The sequence below is a fragment of the Miniopterus natalensis genome, chromosome 2, assembly GCF_054644295.1.
Source record: "Miniopterus natalensis isolate mMinNat1 chromosome 2, mMinNat1.hap1, whole genome shotgun sequence".
NCBI classification, from domain to species: Eukaryota; Metazoa; Chordata; class Mammalia; order Chiroptera; family Miniopteridae; genus Miniopterus; species Miniopterus natalensis.
The window spans coordinates 96853714-96876064 of record NC_142082.1 but is presented as its reverse complement, the minus strand read 5'-3'; the positions used below and the strand labels follow the sequence as shown (position 1 = coordinate 96876064).

The 22351-nt window shown below is 40.2% G+C and overlaps 1 protein-coding gene, 1 long non-coding RNA gene and 2 pseudogenes across 2 annotated transcripts in view; 2 read left to right on the top strand and 2 right to left on the bottom strand.

Moving 5' to 3' along the window:
• Positions 1 to 3221: 3221 nt before the first annotated feature.
• The window catches only part of MPHOSPH8 (M-phase phosphoprotein 8), a 45222-nt gene continuing 26092 nt past the window's right edge, over positions 3222 to 22351 (bottom strand). The window contains exons 5-14 of the mRNA XM_016203525.2: positions 20467 to 20724; positions 16015 to 16140; positions 15845 to 15933; positions 12990 to 13130; positions 12257 to 12343; positions 10652 to 10806; positions 7508 to 7662; positions 6584 to 6711; positions 4570 to 4653; positions 3222 to 4060 (exon numbers count right to left, since the gene is read on the bottom strand). Of these exons, the coding sequence (XP_016059011.2) occupies positions 4019 to 4060; positions 4570 to 4653; positions 6584 to 6711; positions 7508 to 7662; positions 10652 to 10806; positions 12257 to 12343; positions 12990 to 13130; positions 15845 to 15933; positions 16015 to 16140; positions 20467 to 20724 (1265 nt within the window). The 3' untranslated portion in view covers positions 3222 to 4018. The remainder of the gene's footprint in view (positions 4061 to 4569; positions 4654 to 6583; positions 6712 to 7507; positions 7663 to 10651; positions 10807 to 12256; positions 12344 to 12989; positions 13131 to 15844; positions 15934 to 16014; positions 16141 to 20466; positions 20725 to 22351) is intronic.
• LOC107529971 (ferritin light chain pseudogene) lies at positions 5467 to 6024 on the top strand (annotated as a pseudogene).
• Positions 7669 to 8709, bottom strand: LOC107529935 (large ribosomal subunit protein uL24 pseudogene; annotated as a pseudogene).
• Positions 18663 to 20666, top strand: LOC148093757 (uncharacterized). Its single transcript, XR_015714050.1, has 2 exons — positions 18663 to 19544; positions 20397 to 20666. It is a non-coding gene; the product is annotated as an uncharacterized LOC148093757 (long non-coding RNA).

The following is a 22351-nucleotide window of genomic DNA, read 5'->3' as shown; positions in this document are numbered from 1 at the left end:
TCATTGGAACTTTAGGATTTTGAAGTTAATTCTGGTTTTAGAAGAAAAAACATACTATTTATTTATAGTAACTACATTTCATTACAGAATTTTATTTTTTAGTCAGTGAAAAGATACTGGTTTATTCCAGGAAGATAAATTTTATTAACTTTCTGAACATTAAATTAATAAAATATCAAATACACATTAATTCTCATAAAGGGAAGTGATGTGGCAGTTTCTTCCTTCAAAAATCTTAGAAAAAATATTGACTGCAGCCCTAGCTGGCTTGGTTCAGTGGTTAGAACGTCAGCCCGAGGACTGGAAGGTCCAGGGTTTGATTCCTGCCAAAGGCATGTGCCTTGGATGCAGTCTTGGCCCTGTAAGTGGTGGGTTCGGGAGGCAACCAATCGGTGTCTCTCCTCACATCGATGTTCCTCCCTTTCTCTCTCTCCCCCTCCCCCTCCCCCTCTCCCTCCCTCCCTCCCTCTCTCTTCCACTTTCTCTGAAAAGCAATGGAAAAAGTATCCTCAGGTGAGGATTAAAAAAATAAATGAAAACACTGACCTCATCTTCAGGTTATCCTTTCAAACAGTGGTTCTCACACTTGCAGGTACAGCAAATCCCCTGGAGGGCTTGTAAGAGCAGACTGGCTGGCCTGGCCTCCATGTGATTTGGGCCTAAGGCTTCTCATTTCTGTGGAGGTGGGGAGGCTCTGGTCTGGGAACCACTGCTTTTTAGTATTAACATGTTTATCCCCTCAAGTCCTTAATCTCTATATAAGCTCACAACAAAATGCTCGTTCTAGAAGTAAACTATTGAATAACATTTTCTAGTTCAAACAGACTCAGTTCTTGAGTATTTTTGGGTCTGCTGCTCAGTGACTCTAACTTGGCAAATTATTTTCTTTATAATAGAATGCTTGTAGTGACACGGGAGAAAAAAAGCCAGAAAACCAATTATATTTCATTTGTGAGTTTATTATTCCATATAAGCAATGTATGGATATATGAGCAATAACACGTTTAAAAAATTAGGCCTCATGGACAAATTTATGGTTGAAATATCTGAAATAGTACAAACTTTATATTTTAAAGATGTGCACTCACTCCTTGTATAGTCTTCATGGTTAATGTTGGGAAGTATTATGGTAGTAGCCACAAATACAGAATAACTGACAAACCTTCCTTTCAACTCTTTGTAAATGCGAACCATTGGAGGGATTTTTACCACCCCACAGCCTGCAATTTTGGGAACAACTCAAGAAGTTTATCATTGTTGTGAGGCAGATCATGTTTTTACTAATCATATATCTTGGTCCAAGGAAAGTAAATAATGGGCAATATGAGAAGGGCAGAGATATGATGTAGAGTAATGGATATTATATTCTTATAAGTTAAACTGATGCCATATATTAGGTTTAGATTCCAACTGGGAGTACTCTGGGAGCTTAGGGTGACAGACAGATGACTATTTCCTGATTTTGTTTTAATATGGTCCTGATTGAGTTGTGAGCCTTCAATGTCACTACAATTTCTGGCTTATTACTAGGGCTCCTGTGTATGGGGAGGGAGCAGCCAGGCTTAGACATCCTGGACTGGGTTGGAAAAAATCATATCACAGGATGGAGGTAGCAGGATGGATTCTATCAGCTGTCCTCTGAACTGAGCAAAGTTTAAAGTTATAGAAGTTTATTCACTATTATGCTATGAAACATTAACTGCATGAAAATTTTTAAAGTTCTCATTTCTGAAGCCAATTTTGGCAATTCCGGTGCATACAGGGTTGGGCAGAAGTACATTTACACTGTTCCTCCCAGTTTTTACTCAAAGACTAGACTTTCATGGTAAATGCTTTATGAGGCCCATTCACCATTAATACTTTGCCAGCACTAGTAAGTTCTCCTGTGACAGAATTTTAAAAGCAGCACCTGAATTTCAAATTGCAACCTCCTGACATTCCACTGGGTAAATTCTACAAATTCAAGAATCCAGGTGGGAAATGACTTGAGATGTTGTAGTATGAAATTGAGTAATTTCATATTCCTGAACTGAAACCAAATTTCCTATTTAACTGTTCCATCATTTAGTGAGTGTTATTAGGTACTTTCTCTTTGGTAGTAGGTATTGCAGATAAAAGAATGTGTGATGTGCTGTCTACAGCCATACTCAGAGTACAGCAGATCTGAGTGGTGTAATTAGGAAGTTAAATTGACTGAATAAACCAAGTACGTGTCCTTACGTCATTATACGCTGGAAAGGAGTAATGGCTGAAAAGTGATTTTTTAAAGACAATATTGAAGCAAAAAGCTATTACTAATTGCTTTTCAGGAAGTCTGGCCAAAGAGTAATGCATCCCATTTGTGATAACCTGCTTAGTTATGAGCTCACCTATGGCCGAGTATGCGTTCTGTATTATACACATTTTATATAAGGAGATTGTTTTGACCAGTAGCAGTAAGCCTATCTGTATTGCTTTGTTTCCAGAGTAATCATTGTCCACACTTTTTACATACAAGAAGCCAGAACTTTCAGCATTTCCCACTTAGGATAAGTTTTCCTTTGGAGAAGCTATAATTTTGAGCAAAACAATTGTATTAAATTATATGCCTCTACATGTATTCCTAGTAGACACACTTTTCACAGAATTTACTAGCACGTCTGGCACAAGGTGGATAGAAGCTGACAGAGACAAGGTAGCAAACTCAGACTTTCATGTTCTCTGATCCTGGTTTCAGTCGAAATAACACCCATTTTCCCCTTTTGCTCTTGCTGATTTTTCACACCTCATTCTTATTTCTCAGGCTATATTACTAAAGGACCTCTGTTCAGATTCTCTACTTGTTTTCTACCCTAAATAGCCATGCCTCCCGATAAACAGAATATGCTTACTATGTTGTTGTAAAGTTATGAACTAATAGAAATTTTCTTAAAAAGTCCACTTCTCATATATACTGGACCAAGGTACCGCTTGCCCCCCTTAATATTCCTGATCTTACGCACTGTTGCTAACTGAAATCTCGTAACTTTTTTCTAGAAAGCTACGAACTCAGATACAGTACTACTACAAAATTCAACAGTTAAAGGAGTCCGTCCCCAGCCATCATTTAGCTAAAAAAACTACACATTTGGTTATCTCCTTGTTTTGAGATACAAAGAAATCAGAAAGACCAACATTGTGGTATTTTAATGAGAAAACTGTAAGAAAAGGCAGTTTTAGTATGTAAAGTAAAAATGGCTCTCTGAATTGTATAGGGTTTAATACGTGATATTCTGAAAAATTTTCATAAAAATTGTAACACAATTATGAAACTAACGAGGAACTAAAATTTATACATTTCCATAACCTAGACTGAGCTTGATTTATTAGTTTTCCCAATTTTTCTTTAAAAAAAAAAAAAGGCAAGAGTTGGACCTATGGAAAAAAGTCTATAGGAACAGTAACCCCATATGAGGCAAGCTGGCTTCCCAGTGTTCAAACTAAAGGCATGTGTAACATTCCCTTTCAGGCCTCACACAATGTTTAGGTTGACGTTTTTTCCCCCGTTTCTTAGGTTCTGATCTTTTCAAATAAAGGGATAACTGGAAACATACAAAGTTGTCACCTCCAACTTGGGATGTGTGGCAATTGCATATTGGAAACAGATCAGACCTGTTTGCTCAAACTGAAGGGCAACAAATTCACACTTTATTTACAGAAATTCACCTGGGGTAGTAGAAAATTTCAAGTTAAAATAAAAAAAAAACAATTTTCTTAAATAATCCTCATGTACCCATTCCACATTGTGGAAAACTGAAGTATGCAGTTTGGACACAACACCAACTTCAGAACATTGGCACAAATACTTACATTTCTGTATTTTATAATATATTAGAACACCATGTCCCATATTAGAGACTAACGGATGATAGGCCTTAAACTCCATGAGGTTAACAGATGAAACTTTAAACTTAGTTGTGCCAGAATCCCAAACTGCTTGGAAGAGAGTACTTTAAAAATAGGTCTGGAAGCCAGTCCATCCCAATTCCTTGTTTGATCATCACTGCAGCTGCACTCTGTACGCACCTATTAGCAACTTTACCTATAGGAAGCAAAAAAAATGCAAATGGATCAGCATAGAGGTAGATCCCCTTTCTTAGAAGAGGGGAGAAACACACATGGTCCAAGACTTGTTCCTCTTATCTGCTAAATTCTCAAGTTGGTTATCAGTTTAGGATGGTTAGATTACAAGCACTTGGATTTTCTATTAAAATAGTGATAATCTGAATTTTAGTTGTTATATTTGATACTTGTACTACTACAGACACCAGCTTCCTTTTACAAAGAGAGCTTAGTGACTAGCCTAGAGACCTACATATGGCAATTAAATACCAAAGCCCAGAACACAACCCAGACTGCTAGATACTATAGAGATGCAGTATATTTTATATCTGCCATGTTTTAGATTCAGATAGGTGCACCTTGCACTGAATGCTACCTAAGGGAGCAGAGGACTCTAGGATAGGCATACCAGGAAACCACAACATGATAAAAGTCACACCAGAGTAACAATTTGAGTAGGAACACTGAATATGAAGAAAGGCTTCTCACCTTAGCAGAGGGTGCTTCTGTCAACCTTATGAAGAGTTTATTGAGGCCTGCAGCAGGGCTGAACGAGTAAACAAAATGACTATCCTAGGGAAAGAGACCAAAAAAGGTCAGTATTTCTTCCAACATCTATATCTAGAAACAGGCCAAGTCTGAGACTATCTTAAGAGACCAGAAACCTTTAAGGCTCTTACAAGTTTTGTATTTGAATTGAGGCAATAAACTGTAATTTCTTTAATTTTCCCTTGACTTATTAAAAAAATACAAATAACAAAACAATATCCAGGTAAATCTTTAGGATTAGAATGTATCCAGTCATATACAGCATGAGTGTTAAAGATCTTCATAACTACTTAATTTTGCTGAATTCAGCCTAAGGAAAGAGTTCTAAATGTGTCCAAGGAATCGTGCATGAAAGCTCTTCAAGAGCACTTTTTATATTAAAAAGGAATGTCTACAGCCACTATGAGTTCTTATTTTAAAATATTTGTAATATCAAAATTATAGCCCTAGCAGGTCTGACTCAGATGGTTAAAGTGTCAGCCCATGGACGGAAGGATCCCAGGTTTGATTCTGGCCAAGGGCACATACTTCAGTTGCAGGATCCAGTCCCAGGCCAAGTGTGGGAGGAAACCAAATGATCCCCCCCCCCCCAAAAAAACAATGGAAAAAAATATCCCCTGGTAAGGATTAGAAAAATAGATATCAAAATTATAGAGTGCCCTCGGTGGTCCCGGATCTGTCTCTTGCTTCAACAGTGTTTGGACGGAACAGACCCAGGGACGCCCTTTCTTCCAGCCTCCGACCGCCCTCCAACATCTCTAGTTGCCACCTTTGGAACCACCTCAGCCGTCCTCAGCCTCCGAGACCAGCCAACACCCTTTTTCAACCTTAACTCCTTATTGCTCAGCAACCATGAGCTCCCAAATTCGTCAGAATTACGCCACTGAGGTGGAGGCTGCTGTCAACTGCCTGGCCAACTTGCATCTGCAGGCCTCCTACACCTACCTCTCTCTGGGCTTCTATTTTGACCGCGACGATGTGGCTCTGGAGGGCGTGGGCCACTTCTTCCGCGAGTTGGCGGAGAAGAAGTGCGAGGGCACTGAGCATGTCTTAAAGATGCAAAACGAACGCGGTGGCCGCATTCTCTTCCAGGACGTGATCAAGCCTTCCCAGGATGAATGGGGCAAAACCCAGGACGCCATGGAAGCCGCCATGGCCTTGGAGAGGAACCTGAACCAGGCCCTTTTGGATCTGCATGCCCTGGGTTCTGCCCGCGTGGACCCTCATCTTTGTGACTTCCTGGAGAACCACTTCCTGGATGAGGAGGTGAAGCTCATCAAGAAGATGGGCGACCACCTGACTAACCTCCGCAGGCTAGCGGGCCCGCAGGCTGGGCTGGGCGAGTATCTTTTTGAAAGGCTCACCCTCAAGCATGACTAGGAGCATTGGAGCCCAGAGGTATTTGAGGGGGCCCCTCTGCATTCCCCTGGTGTCCGGCTTTTACCTGAGCCTTTCCCCAAAACCCCTAGCCATTTTTTAACCACCCTGGAGCCCTCTCCCATGCATTGGACCAAATGGAAACAATAAAGCCTTTTGCAGCGCACACACACACACACACAAAATTATAGCATAATGAATAACTAAAATTAAGCATAAATTAAGCACAAATACAACCACTCTACAATGGTTGTATTTGGGTATTTGAGGCATGAACAGGCATATTTTTCTTCTTTTTTAAATTTCCTGTAAGTGAATGTTTATAATTATAATGGTGGGAAAAGACATAATATGTTTCTTATACCATAGGAATTTATATTCTGAATGTTATTTTTTGATAAACATAACTTAAGGCTCAAGTATCAAACATTTAGATTTTTGAAAAAATTTAGGATTACAGGTTATTGCCTCATTTCCAACAGGTTTACTGAATTATAATTAAGATTTTATTAGAGCAAAAGTCATCTTTTGATTAGAAAAATGTACTTTTTAGTAATGAACTAAAGAAAAATCTTACCAGAAAAACAGGAAGTTGAAATTTATCATTTAAAATTACTGCTTGTACACTACATGGTCCACAGAGTCGAGCAATAACATCTTTACCCAAAAAGTTTGCATGGAAAATGAATAGCAGGATCCCAGAGCCTGAGCAGGGGAGATGCAAACAGATTTTAAACCCAATGCTTGAACCTTCACCTTCCAGAACGACTGGGGGGGGATGTGGTGGAAGACAGAATATTTAAATAAAAAGTAGTATAATTTATTAAGACCCATGCTTTTTAAGCAAGTTCTAACACCATGCTCTGTGTACCCCCTCAAAGTCCCCTGGGATGGCACTTTCCCTGCCCACTCCCTCCTCCCCAGTGGAGGAGCCCTCTAATTTCCAAATCACAACCTGTTACATTTTTGTTCAAGTAGTTCCTTCTGGTAGCTCATGGAACAGACATTTTTTAATTCAGGCAGAGACTCAGCTTTCTGTGTGTGTGGCATCTATGTCCTAGAGAAGGCATGGTCATGTTGCCTACAAAACAGCTGCTAAGCAGAGGCTAAGAAGCAGAACTTGTTTCTATCTCCTGCTATTAAACTTTATTAATGGGCAGATATCTATTTTTTCTTCTTAAAAAGCCAATACTATTATCAATAATGAAGTCTGGAAAAAAAATTCTGGGCTCAGAACCTAAAAATTTAAATAAAAACTAGTATAATTATTAAGACCCAGCTTCCATACTTTTAAAATAAGTTCTGTGGACCCCTCAAAGTCACCTGGGATGGTAGGTATCAGCTAGTCTCTTTTTTCCTGCCAGAGTAATGCTGTCGTTAACTGTTTTACATAATTATTATATTAATGGAATTTTCTTAAGATTTGTTTAAAGAAAGAGTTCTGTCTAAATATCAGTTATTAGTTATAGTGTAACATTTCAAACAGAAAATGTAGGCTTACCTTCTGGTATGTTCTGTGGAGGTTTATAATTGAAATCCATTGAAAAGTCTGCCCCTTCACAGAGACGATGACAAGCTATGGGAAAAACTGGTTCTAGAAGAGCAAGACGTGCTTCAAAGTAATCCTTTATGGTTTCTTCTGCTACTCTTGAAAGTCTAATAAGAGTATTATTAATGTTAAAAAGAATCATGAGCCATATATTTATTAAACTGTTGAATCCAGATCAACCTTAAAAACAACACACAATTCCCTCATCCCACTTCCCTGCACTCAGCATCTGATGTGCCATTTGTGTTTCTTACTGTCTGTCCTCTTCCAGGAACTCAGGTTCCAAGAGGTCGATAGTCTAACCCTCACTGCTCTCTCATCTCCCCAGCAGTCTGAATAGTGCCTGGCACATAGACAGTGTTCATTACACATCTAATATATGAATGATGAATTTGGAGAATTATAAATGAGAATTCTATTAAAATATAAATTCAAGGACTGTTACATGTCTTGTTACAGTGCTTAGGACAGTCAAATAAAATGATCAGTGCTAATTCAGAAAAAAAATTTTTCATTTTAACACTTTTTAATGAAAACTATATGTAAGTTTACTTTATTCCTGCATCTTCTCAATTGTTTCTTCCTTGTATTTGCCCTTTTCTTATCCTACTTGGTGAGATTTGGCTTCACACTCAAGGATCTTTTTGTGATGTTTGTCTAGATACAGTCTAGTGATAACTACCTTGCTGGGGTGAATACCTACGTGACCATTAGCTTTCTTTCTACAGGCTGCACTAGTTCAATGTAGATGACATTTCTTCCCGTAAACCTGACTACTTTGCCAATTTGCTGCCCTTTGTCATCCTTTTGGATGGGCAGGAATCAAACATTGTACTTTTGTCTCAGCTCTCTGGAAACAGAATATGTGGGAAGGTGCATTGAAATGCCTTTTATGGTTCTTGTTCCCTTCAAGTCACAAAGGAATTAAACTTCCATTTTGGCTGCTTGCACTTCAGTGATGGCCACAAAAGGGCAGAAACTATCTCACTAGGAAGGTAACCAACTCATCTGGTTTGCCCAGCATCCCAGGAATCCCTCCCCATCTATCTCATGCAAACCAGGAAGGCTGGTCGCCATACCTGCAGGCTATCTGGATCTGTTATCCAGGTGAACAAACTGAGCCCAGCTGGCTTCCCAGGATTCCTTGCAGCCATAAACACTGGTCAGTCACACACAGAAATTATTGTTTGATCCCTCGCTGTTGTTCTCAGTGGTTAGAGCATCAGCCCATGAATGGAAGGGTCTTGGGTTAAATTCCTGGTCAAGGGCACATACCTGGGTTCCTGGGTTGCAGGTTCAATCCCTAGCCCCGGTCAGGGCATGTGCAGGAGGCAAACAATGTCTCTCTCTCTCTCCCTCCCTTCTACACTCTAAAATCAATGGAAAGATATCCTTGGGTGAAGATTAACAACAAAAAAGTATTGGTTTGCAAGGCTGTTAAAGGGAGCACACTCAGGTACATACCCCTTTATTTTGGCCTTTGCCTTTTTTGTCTCCTGTCCAAAACTGACCTTTCTGCTTAGAACATAGATCTCCTATACCTGGGATTAGAGTTAACCATCTTGCAGACATGAAGAGCCAAGTCATATTCTAAGTATGGTGGATGAGAAAGGCTATTCCTGCCCAAGGCTGCCTACCCCTGTACTCCCTATTATATGCATAATAAACACCTTACTTGTGTAAGCTACTTACTGTTTGTGATATTTCTGTTATGTGTTGGCAAAATAAATGACTTACAATTCATTTGAAAAAGAATGGGTAAACTGTGAAGCATCCAGGCAATGGAATGATTATTCAGCACTCAAAAGAAGTGAGCTATAAAGTCATGAAAAGACATGGAAGAAACTTAAATGCCTATCAGTAAGTAAAAGACGACTACATAATATATTTCAACTATATGACATTCTGGAAAAGGCAAAAATATGGAGACAATAGAAACAGTGGTCTTCAGAATTTAGTGGGGAGAAAGGAAGGGATGAATTGGAGCACAGGGGACTTTCAGGACAGTGAAGCCATTCTATGTGATGCTATAATGGTGGGTATATGTCATTATACATTTGTCAAAACCCATAAAATGTACACCAAGGTGCACTCTAACTTAAACTAAGGATTTTGGGTGATAATTATCCATGTAGGTTCATTAACTGCACCACTCTGGTAAGGGATGTAGATGGTGGGGCAGGGGTTCCATGGAAAATCTCTACTTCCTGCTCAATGTCACTGTAAGCCTGAAAGTGCTCTAAAAATTGTGTCCATTTAAAAGAAAACGACCATGAACTAAAATTTAAGAAAATGTGAGCCAAATGAAGAGCCTAATCAAGATTTTAAGGAGCCTGGCCAGGTGTGGCTCAGCAGTTGAGCATTGACCTAGAATCCAGGAGATCGTGGTTCGATTCCCAGTCAGGGCACATGCCCGGGTTGCGGGCTCAATTCCCAGTCGGGCGTGCAGGCAGCTGATCCATGATGATGCTCTCATCACTGATGTTTCTATCTCTCTCCCTTTCCTCTCTCTGAAGTCAATAAAGATATATTTAATAAATAAATAAAGATTTTAAGGAGATACTCCTAGATAAGAGAGTGTTACAGTAATTCGTATGCCATTTAAATTTGTGATCTTTTGAGAACATAAGCCCACTGGCACCTCTACTTGACAGTCTTTCCTGAGCAGTTATATATAAAGGCCATACCAGTTTTTGTGTGTGTGTGTGTTTCTTGAATAATTTGGATAAGACGACCTGCTCCAGGAAGGGAGGTATTATAATTATAGTTTAACTTTTGTGTGATAGATGGAGGAACCTAGCATGGCCTTTTTTTAAATCCTCACCAGAGGATATATATTTTAAATTTATTTCAGAGGGAGGGGGAGAGAGAGAAACATCAATGTGAGAAACACTGATTGTTTGCCTCCCATACACACCCCAATCAGAGAACTCACAACCTGACCAGGAATGTGCCCTGACCAGGAATTGAACCTGCAACTTTCTGATGCAGGGGATGATGCTCTAACCAACTGAGCCACTGGCCAGGATCAGGCCATTCCAATTTTGATGTGTCCAGCCCTGTGACTTAACCATGGCATAGTCACAGCACACTTACGTGTCTAAGTGATTCTTCAGCAAGTCGTACACCAACACATTGTTACACTGCTTTGCAAAATGCATTGCACTATTTTGGTGCTTTGACAAAATATTGCAGTCAGCTCCACATTCAATTACAAGTCGCACAATATCCGAATTTCCTCTCTTACAGGCCTATGTCCGGGGACAAAAAAAGAGTAGTAATTAACTAAAATATGGTAACTACCAGTCAGTGTTTGTCCCTTTCTTCATATATGAGCCAGCCTGGGTTTTCTTTGTGAACAGAGGAAAGAAGGTTGGAAAAAACATGAAGTTGGGTCTCCCCAAGTGTTAAAAATGTTCATATAAATAGGAGGGGAACCACTACAGAAATCTGTGTGCTACATTCAAAAAGATACTTCTATCCCAACCCAGAAGAAACACCAGGCCTTTCTAAGCTCCTCTCCATCCATGTCCTATTGTTCCATTAGCTGACACCTCAGAAGAGGAGAAAGCCTGCCCCTCTTAGAGAGGTTAGCCCTGGAAATCTAAAGCACTTCTTAGCATCACAAAATTTCAGAATTTTCCTAGTAGCTGCTCTAAAGGAGACTAACAAGCACAGATACAAATTTGAATTTAGCAAATCTAGAGTGGTCCTGAGACAAGCTTTAAAGACCACTCTGGAGTATCTATCTAGAACCAGATTTCTCAATAAAGTTTTAAATTCATTCTTTGAATGCCACCTCTGCTCTAAACATTTGGCAATATTACAAACACATAATGGAAAACTGAAATTCGAAAGTGTTAAGAACTGCTGTGTCCTAACAGCATTTTAGGCCAGGAACCCAGAACTGCCCCAGGAACACACTAGAGCATGCTGAATTTGTCCCTGTAAACACCCCCTGTAGACGCAAATGCAAAACCGCTAACCACGCCCTAGCCAGTTTGGCTCAGTAGTTAGAGTGTTGGCGTGGACTGAAAGGTCCTGAGTTCGATTCCAGCCAAGGGCACATACCTTGGTTGCAGGCTCAATCCATGGCCTGGTTGGGGTGCATGTGGGAGGCAACCAGTTGGTGTTTCCCTCTCTCTCTCTGTCTCCCCTCCCCCCCCTTCTACTCTCTGAAAAGCAATGGAAAGAAACATATTCTCGGGTGAGGATTAAAAACACACACCGGCTAACCACGGAGGAGTAATACAGGGGAGCATGGGAGAGGCTTTAACAACCTTCCACTCAAAACTTTCTGCAAACCACAATTCCTAACACACGAAGGAATCTGAAGCTAAAGAGATGAATTCACCAATAAAAACTAGAGTACAGCCTCCACCTCTCCATTCCTTGGGTTCTGTGCATAGCTCACTGCACAGTCCATTCCTGTTCACAACTACAGCGTAGCCACCCTAAGGCTGCCTGCAAGCCACAGAACTGAACCTGGTCTGGACTCTGATGAAACCTCTTAGCTCCATGCTTACTCCTCTCACATTAATCATCACACCAAGTGTTAAGTGCTTCTCTGATGGTCTACTCCCACTCTGCAAGTCCAGAGATTATCCTGTTCCCCATCATGTCCCCAGCCCTCAGCAGTCAGAGGCCCCAACATGCATATCTGAGAGGAGGAGGGGATGAGCAATCATGTGAGGCATTTACCTTCATTAAAGCGGTCTCACCACTGCTCTGCTGGACATTTACAAAAGCTCCTGCTTCCAAAAGAATAGCAACTGTAGTCAAAAAGTTCTATTAAAGAAAAACAAACAAACCAATTTTACTTCTCCAAATTCTTTAAAAGAAAGATATTTTTGGATGTTTTGAAACTTTTAGCCATCAGGAAGATGATTCTACCCCAAGCAGGGAGGTGAGCACAGTTTCCTGGTTCTTAACTGTGCAGGGTCCTGTGAGAGCTGGAAGTGTTAGGGTTTAGTCCCCTGCCCAGGCCGCACGCACAGCCACACTCCATTTTGCCAGCAGCTTCAATCTGAGGTTTAACCACTATTTTCTACATAAGAACCTCTGCACAGCAATCCTTTAGAAAGGTAATATATGGGGACATTTTAATTAAATTATTAACCAAAAGGAACACTAACTTTCATTTGGAAAAATTTTTTTAAAAGACCTAAGATTGAAACTGATTTTAGTACCTTAATCAGAGGTCCTGTTTCAATATAAATCACTTCCAACTAGATAATCATTTTGAAAATTCAACTGGAAAATACTACTGTTGATTGAAAAAAAATCCATTCATGACAAGTCATAGATGAACTAAAATATAAAATTTTTAAGTTGATTGTATGACTTATATTTCACTACAGAAACAGATTCTGTCTTAGTCCAGGAGCAGGAATTCCCGCAAGACTATGAAATGGCTGCACTGTGAGTGACCAACCTTTTCAGCTGCATGAATGAGTGCGGTGGTTCCATTCTTCTGTCTGCCATTCACTTTAGCTCCCTTCCTGATGAGAAGCCTCAGCAGATCGTCCTGCCCTCCTGCTGCAGCCAGCATCACCAGTGTCATCCCACTTGAATCCTTCATTGGTTTTGTTTAAGAAAAAAGGGGCAATGTTTAATCAGAAAAAATTTAGAACTAAGTTCTTTTCATCTAGACTGTTTCAATGTGAAATTATGAAAGTGCATTAATTTAAGCACCTAAACTTTTTCACTAAAATATCCTAATAAAAAACAAAAAACTAAAAGCCTTTAAAATTTTATATATATAAATGTTACCATAAAATTTTACAACTTCCATGTATTAAGTTCTAAAGGCACATCTTGATGCTATCTAAATGGCAAAGGTTCTTATTTAGCTCAAATTTCAGGTCTAAAAGTTTGTGTTCTAGGCAAAACTCATACATTGATTATATTCAGTTGGCCCAAAGATGTAAAGCTAGAAATGACCACTGGTCACCTAAGCCCACTGAATTGAGGACACAATGAAATGTTATCTAGACAACCGTTGCTAACTGCTGGAAAGCAAGAGTTTCATTGTTTTAAGGATAAAAAAGATAAGTAGAAAACAGGCCGCTGATGTGACAGAATTGAGTAAAAAAACTGCTTTGAATAAGATAAAATTACATAAAGTTGGTGAACAATAAAAAGGTTTCCAACTGCTAGTTGAAATGAACACCAAATGAGAAAACCAAACCATTAATTACACCATTTGATACAACCAAATTCCAATAGTATGAGTTAATTTGGTCATAATCTGAAAGTTTTAGCTGAATTTGCCAGTATGAGTTATCTGAGGGAACACAAATGCAAGAAAAATTATTTCTAGCAGTAGCACTTCCTCATTTGTAAAAATCTTTCTAATTTTAGGAAGTTCCCTACAGGCATCTGACAAAGAGCTGGGTGGGTTGGAGAGTAGGGGTCACAGGGTGGTGGGAGGAGGAGGAGAAAGCAGCAAATAAAGGGCGCTGAAGCAGGACCCAGAGTCTAAATTCTAGGAAGGTTAGCTAGTGCTGTGTTTTCATGGGCCTCACTTTTATTTTTTAATCCTCCCCCAAGGATATGTTGGGGGAGGAGCAAACCTGCAGCTTAGGTATATGCACTGACCCAGAACTGAACACTCAGCCTTTTGGTGTACAGGACAACACTCCCAACAGCCAGAGCCACCTGGCCAGGACCACAAAGCTACTTTTGAATGCTGGTGGTTCTATTCCTTTGACACTATGCACTTTTATGTGTCTATGTTATATGACAAAATGCTCTAATTCCTAGGGCAAAAGGTTCAATTTAGTATATATAATTGAAGATACTCATCCACTTGTGCTCCTTTTTTAAAAAAATTGGTGCTTAAAGAGCCCATCCTTTGCAAGGCATTTTATCTTTGCTCAGATTGTTGAAGAGAAGTGGCTTGTTTTATGGTCTTTGTATTTGTATCTAATGCATGTTTTAAAGTGACAGAGGCAATGCACTATATAACTCCAGTTTTCTGGAAAAGTCAATCTCTTAGGAATTGTTTTTCAGATCTTCAAAAAAGCACCTGATAAAACCCAACATGCATCCCTGATACTTAAGCAGCTTAAAAACACACACCAAAGAGCAGAGTATAGGAGGTTAAGGCTATCCACAGGAAACCACCACCAAGACAGAAATCAAACCTGACACTGAGACCCTGAGGGAAAATCCCACTCAGACCAAGAACAGAACAGATCACTTCTATCACCACTTTTGTTCAAATGTCACCAATTTCACAAGACAGAAAAAGAAATACTGAAAATAAGGGAAACAAAATAGTTATTTTTAGTAGGTGATCAAATTCTCTACCGAGAAAGTAACTTAAAAAGTATCACAGTACAAAAATTTTTTAAAGTGGCTGGAGATACACAAACAGAAACAATAGCTTTACCACAGTTAGAAAACAAAATGTGGGAGAAAAAACATTCCAATGATCATAGCAATATAATTACAAAATTAAAACATATTTATACATACATCTAAAATAAATGTACAATAACTATGAAAAAAAAAACCCCAAAAAACCAAACCCAAAAAATTTTGCTTAAGGGAATAAAATAAAGAGCTGAATGCAGAGTTATCATATTCCCAGATGGAAGACTAAAAATGTAAACATGTCAATTCTCAGCCAAATTGATCTATATATTTCATGCAATTTTAATCAAAATAATTTTTTGAAGTGTACTCCCAAAGGATTAAACCTAAAAATCCACAATTACAGCAAGAAAATGAAAGAAAAAATATAAAAATCTTTTCGAATCAAGACAAGACACCCAAAAGCGATAAAGGAGAAGACGAACGGATCTGGCTACCTAAAAATAAAAAACCTCTGCCCTGGCCAGGTGGCTCACCATACAACATAAGCTGGTGGGTTTGATTCCTGGTTAGGGCACATACCCAGGTTGCAGGTTTGATCCCCACCCAGTCTGGGTATGTGCTGGAAGCAACCGATTGATGTTTCTCTCTTAAATCAATAAAAACATCCTCAGGTGAGGAAAATAAATTAAATAATTAAATAAATAGAAACCCTGTAAGCAATAAAAGATTCAAAACAACAAAACCTAGCCCTGCCGGCATGGCTCTGCAGTTGAGCATTGACCAGGAGGACACGGATTGATTCCCGGTTAGGGCACACATGCCCAGGTTTCGGGCTTGATCCCCAGCGGGGGGCATGCAGGAGGCAGCCTGATGAATAACTCTCTCATCATTGATGTTTCTATCTCTCTCACCCTCTAACTGTCTCTCTCTGAAATAAAAAATATATATATTTACAAAAATAAATACCTCTTGGTCCAGGTTATATTCTTCATTTGAATTAAGTGCAACCTTCACTGTAATATAATCCCCATTTTTCACAGCATCCCTCAATAAATCTAAAATGAAAGATTAACGATAAATTAGGTTTCTGTATCTAGATTCATGAAAAGAACCCTCATAACTCCCAAACTACTCACTACTTGGAATGGCATCTGCTGCAGAAAAGTTCTCATCTTCCCCATCAAGATGCTTTTGAAAATCTTCTAGTTTCATCCATTCCAGCTGCAGGTCCATGCCCAGACTCAAAATTTGCTGTCTGCCGTCTGGAACAAAGAAGGGAGGACCTTAAGATACTTTTTTCTGGACTGTCTTAACCAAAACTTTATAAACACCTTTAACATATGTCATTATGTAACTGAGTCTTTAATGAAATTTCTGATTTTCTTTGGCAAGTAACATTACAACAAGTCTTAAAGATAAATTGCTTCAAAGGCTTAAAGATTAAAATAGTAAAATATGAATTATAAGTGTAAGTTTAAGTAGCTTAAAGGAAGAGAGAAACCACAGGGGAATCACTAACATTTCTCTTTGGCCGGTCTTCTTAGACATACACTGCTTTCAATCATTTACGTAGGTAAAGTCACTGGCAATGTGTAAACCAGACCTGTGTGTAAATAAAAGTAATTGCACATTGATCCTTCCAGATTCAGCTCACGCTTCTCCTCCTGAAAGCCCTCTCTACTGAGTGCTTCTAGGCCCCCCCGACCACCATGAAGCAAGTGCCAGTTTCAGCTATCTGACCCATGGACTCATCACTAGGATAGATGGCTCATTCCCTACTGAGCCTTGAGAATAACTCATTTGGTAGTAAGTGAGCCTTGAGAATAACTCATTTGGGAGTAATTCAAAATGACTGAAAAGCACAAATGATTAAAGGATTTTCACCTAAAACCAATTCCAAAATGACACAGATGTTAGGCAATTAACCTTGCCATAGGAATGGAATTTGTAAAAGCCCTACAAATAAACTTTACCCAAAGCTTTCAACTGGAACCAGCACTGTTCTTTGTAAACCTCTGAGCATGGACAAATGAGAGCATAGCCTCTGGAGCGACATACCTGGATTTGGATGCCAGCTCCATTAACTGTGTGACTTTGAGTCACAGAACTCACTGTACCTCCCTCTCTGAATAGAAAAAGCAGCTAACACTCCATAAGACGTGTTTAATTATTCCCATGAATTAATATATTTAGACCATACAATGACCTGTGAGGTAACCGATGAGAAAAGCAAGCCACATTTGTGCCAAGCTGTATCTGAGTCCACAGTGGGATCTCCTCCCACAACTGTGGGACACCACAGACCAGAGGAAGCACTGTGGAGCAGGACAAATGAGAGGCCATATACCATCTAATATACAGGACTGTGAAGTAACAGAACACAGAGCTACAAATGAAGAGCTCTTTTCTCCATGAAGCTGAGTCTATCTGGTTTTCAGATCTGCAAGGGCCCTATCTAGGCTACTGTATAAAACTATAGCAGGAGATAACGGCACTTTACTGGGCATGGGGTAATTCCTGGCTGATGCTCAATACATGGTATAACTGCGCAACCTGTCCACACAGGCTACAGCTGTTATTCAACCCAATAGGACACTGTCTGCATGGAAACCGGGAGCGCCTGTAGCAGCCAATGGGCTGAACTAAGAAGTCTGGCTGATAATCAGTAAGGAGCTCTGGACATGAACACTTTGCACTAACAGCTATTCTAAAGGGACTGACCCTATGGCTTGGACACTGGGAAGCTGTGGGGTGGATAATCGTACGTGAGCCCTTCTGGGGTCCACCTGCAAGAGCCTGAGGCTCCTCACTTTTCCACATCCCAGCTCATGAGGCACTTACACCCGCTGGTAATCAGGAAGGTGAAGCCCCTGGCAGCTGCCACTTCAGTGGATACAGCAGCTGGGTGCATAGGAGTGGCCACCACAGCACCTGGGTGAAATGGAATATTGCCCCTGAAATACAGTGAGTTGTTAATGCAGTCACAACATTAAACAATGCCCAAGGCAACTGCCACAGGAGTGAGGAGCCACCCACCAGGACTGGTGAGAGATTGGCACATTCATTGTTATCAGCCCCTCTCTCCAAGTGGGCTGTCCTCTGTTGCTATGCAAACCAGGTTGCCACTATTAGAGGATTAGAGAAGCTAATTACCATCTACACATGTTTCAGAGGTCACAATGTGCTAGACTGGGCAAAAGAACATGACAATGAGTGGAGGGGCTCCCCCCCAACCTGCAGGCAACAGGGCTGGTAGAAAAGGAATATTAAAGCCACAGATTATGTTACTAACAGGTAAACCACCCTGCCCAGCTGGACTAAATGGGAAAGTACTATCTGACTTTCATACATTTGAATTATCAGCTAGTACAGCCCATTGTCCCATATGCCACACTAGGGACCCCTGTTGAGGCACCTAATGCCATAAAGGAACGTAAGTCACAAGTAACGGCCATTGCCCTGACTCCCATTGTGAACCAACGTGTTGTGCTACTAAGAACAAGGACAGGCATCATCTATAGGAATTTGCAATGAGATGTCCCACCAGGATGAGGGTGACCTGGCATCCCAGGTGATTGGAACTACAGTCTCTACTGGGACCCACTGCCCTGCCAGGTGACCATTGGAAAAGCACCTGGAATGAAACATGCAACACTGAGAGAAGAGGATGAGCTGGGGGGGTGGGGGGTTAGTCTGGCAATTCCCCACTCCCAGCTCATCTCCTCATCCCATGTCCCCCAGCCAACACAGATGGTATGCATGTCCTGGTGAGGTTCCAAAAGTTGCCAACTCCCTTCTCCTTAAGGCAAGATTCAGTTTCCAGCTGGTGTGATCATTCGGCCACCATCTTTGTTCCCTCCGTTGCCCTGAAGGATGTTACAACACACAAGGAAACCCCTACTAAACTCACCCAAGCTTGAATATAGCCAACAAGCCTGTCTTTACTGAACACTGAAATGTCCCTAAAGAGAAAGCTGTCTTCTGAAATAGGATGGCCTTGGATAGTATTACTGCCTCACAAAGGGGCAACTGTGCCACTGTCCAAACAGAATGTGTTCATACCATGAGTCTGCTAATGTACCATCTTCATTAATTCACATGAGGACACAGTGAATGCCCTGAGTAATCCAACCCCTAGCCTAGTGGACTTAATAAATCAGTGGTTATGATCTCAGGGATCTTGGTGGGAAAATTACTACTTACTTTGGGAATAATTATCTTAACCTGTTATCTCTAGTATGTGCCTATACTGCTGCTGTGGTGTCTGCCTCCAATGCAGCCAGACAGCTGCCAAATGAGCCACCTCCATGCTGACCCCCAGGGCACATTGTGGAAGAGAAGGCACATGACATTGTAAGAGCCGGTCTGAAAGGGTGCAGTGTGGAAGAAGGTCATTCAGACGATGTGACCTCCAGTTGAGCAGCGAGCCAGACGCAGGCAATTAGAGGCTCCTCAACCCTTCCCATACCTGGAATATATGCCCTGACTACCGTTCCCACAGTGAGAGCCATTTCAGGGATGCAGCCTTAAGAGAGGAAGGTATTGTGAGACCACCTGGACTATACCCATGACTGAAACCCATTAGCATCTCTCTATAACCTTTTAGGAGTTGGCAGGCAGTTTGGAGATCTACTTGTCTGGCAGTCTCCCCAAATGAGCCCCGTATGTAAGTTTCCTTGCTTATTCCACCTGCCACCTACCAATCTGGGGTGGGTGCCTTTCAGTCTCTCCTTGTCCTCCGTGTTAAGGGGTGGTTCAGATGTCACTCGAGGGGCCTAAGGGTACAAACCAACACCCACTGCATGTGTTCTTCATTGCCTGGTATTCCAAACAGCAGAGCTGCTATTTAGCATTTGGCCTCTGGGCAAGCCATTTCCTCCTCCCCCTTGTCTATTGGTCCTAGCAATTGTCCCAATTTCCTACAAGCTCGGCAATGCACCAAAAAGCATGATTTACCTGATACCCAGGGCCTAACTGTTTTCTAGTAACTATCTACTCTGCCATATATTCTGAAATATTTAAAGAATTTTCTTCAACTGATTCAAGATTCACAAATGATAGTTTTACCAGATTAACCCTATTTATTCTGTCCTAGTTGTAAATACATATATATGCACTGTTTCTGCTATCCTCACAGCCAGTGTGCCCAATATTCCACACATGGCCTTTCCTCCTTAGCCAATCTCAACATCCTCGGGAGAGCATTTACAATTGTCTCATTTAGGAAGTGTTATTTACTGTAAAGTTAAGAGGACAGAATACAAGTCTGCATTTGATAATTTTCTGAAAGAAATCCATTAGATATACAATCAGGTTACTTGGCAAGAATGATAAAGGTAGAACACCTGAAATTTGTACAATTTCGAAATGTGTTGAGCACATCACAGAGACTCAGAAAATATTTGCGTGGTCAATTTAAAAACCACAGAATGACCTGAGTCTTCAATATAAAAAGCTGTTTATTCAGGAGATTAAAACAAAATTGCCTATGCCTTTATTTTCTGATCTTGAATTACAGTGGGAAAGAATGAGGACAGTGAAATCATACTGCTCTGAAAAAATAGCAAACTGACTGCAAACACACTCACCAGAATTCTCGTCGGCTTGGCACACACCATCTAGAACATCCTGATCACCTTCTGCAGCTATATATGCCCACGTGTCAGCCTCGTCTTTTGTATTTCTCCTTTCTTTAAGTACCTGATTGTTTTCCTTGGCTTTGTGATCTTCTGCAAAATTACAATCCAGTGGTATTTCTTCTCTTTTCTGATTATTCTCAGGAAAATCATTTTTTTCATCTGGAGTTAATTTAAATAAATCAAATGCATTTCTGATTTCCTTAAATGCTAGTGAAAAAAATAAAAATGATAATGAATAAAAACCACAAATTTCTGTTTTAATCAAAAGAAAATCTGGGTTTGTGGTAAATAAACAGGTATTTTAATTTTTACTAATATCTGCCTTGGTTATAAAGCATAATTAGATTTGTACTACCAAAGCCATGAAGCTGTTTCAATTGGTCTTTATTAGCTGCCTGATGTTTAGAAAGGGTTTACATCCAAAGTGAATGGTTCTTTTCCAGTGTTATGAGCCATTCCCAGTTTTGACAGGATGGTGAGCCTCATTATAATCTGTCATGCCACCAGCTGTCTTGCTAAGACAACTGCCTACAAATGTATCCTAAAGCTAACCTTGTACACAAATGATCTCTGGGGTGAACAGGGAAATGGGAGGGTACCATGCCAGCACACTGACCATGTACCTGGTAAAACTAGCTGATGCATGTGAAACTCCACTCAACTTGTAACAAAGATAAAAGTGAAAAGACTGGCAAAGCACCAGATCTGACATAACAACCCAAAAAAGGGGTAGAACAGAACAAAATTAGGAAGAACTCTTATAAACTCTGGGTACATAGCAGGTCAGTGTTAATAGCAGAGGATACTGAAAATCAGATTCCAGCATCATTATAAGTGGAATGAGTAGTTGTTCAAGACAATACATTTACAGTAAAAATGTACCTGACAGCCCTCACTAGTGTTGCTCAGTGGTTAGAGTGTTGGCCCACTAACCAAAGGTTCTCAGGCTCAATTCCCAGTCAAGGACACATATCTGGGATTCAGGTTCACGCCCTGCCCCAAGGGGGGAAACATGCAGGAGGCAACTGGTTAATGTGTCTCTCTCACATAGATGTTTCTCTCTCCACCTCCCCTTTCCACTCTCTCTGAAAAACAGTGGGGAAAAAATCCTCAGGTGGGGATTAAAATAAAAATAAATAAAATAATTAGTCACTTAATGCATTATCCATTGAAACAAAAATTGCTCCTTCCTAGCTTCCATTCCCCTGCTACTTACTCTGAAGTCCCAGCCCAGGCATAGAACCAGAAATCTATTTTTAATATTACCTTCATTACATAAAAGCTTTAGGGGAAAAACCTAGAGGAAGAATCTCTTGAAATCACTGCTTGCATGAAAACATGTTTTCCAAGTACTGTTGATGCATGAACTAAAGTACCCTCTGGTGCTTATTCAAAGATTGTAAAGGAGGATGTTCTATAAGGTACGTGTCCCAGAAGTACATGTATTATGGATCCTCAATTATAGTATGTATTACTGTGATCCAATGTATATTCAACGTTATGTTTGTATAACTGGCACAGAGCTAAATACAATAAACATAGTAAACAGTAGTTTGTCTCATCTAACATCCAAGACAAAAGAGACATTTACTTTTCTGCCACAGTTAACTTCCTGTATTTAACTTTAATTACTCCATTGTTGTACTCAAAAGGAGAAAAAGTAAGGTGAACAGGAGATAAAAATGTTAGAAACAAAATAAACTAGAATATAATAAACTAAGATAACTGGTTAAACAAAAGTAGCACAAGGTTCTTAACTGCCCAGTGAATAAAATTTCCCAGTTGTGAGGCATTCCTGGAACTTCCGGTCAAGATGGCATTGTAAGTAAAATGT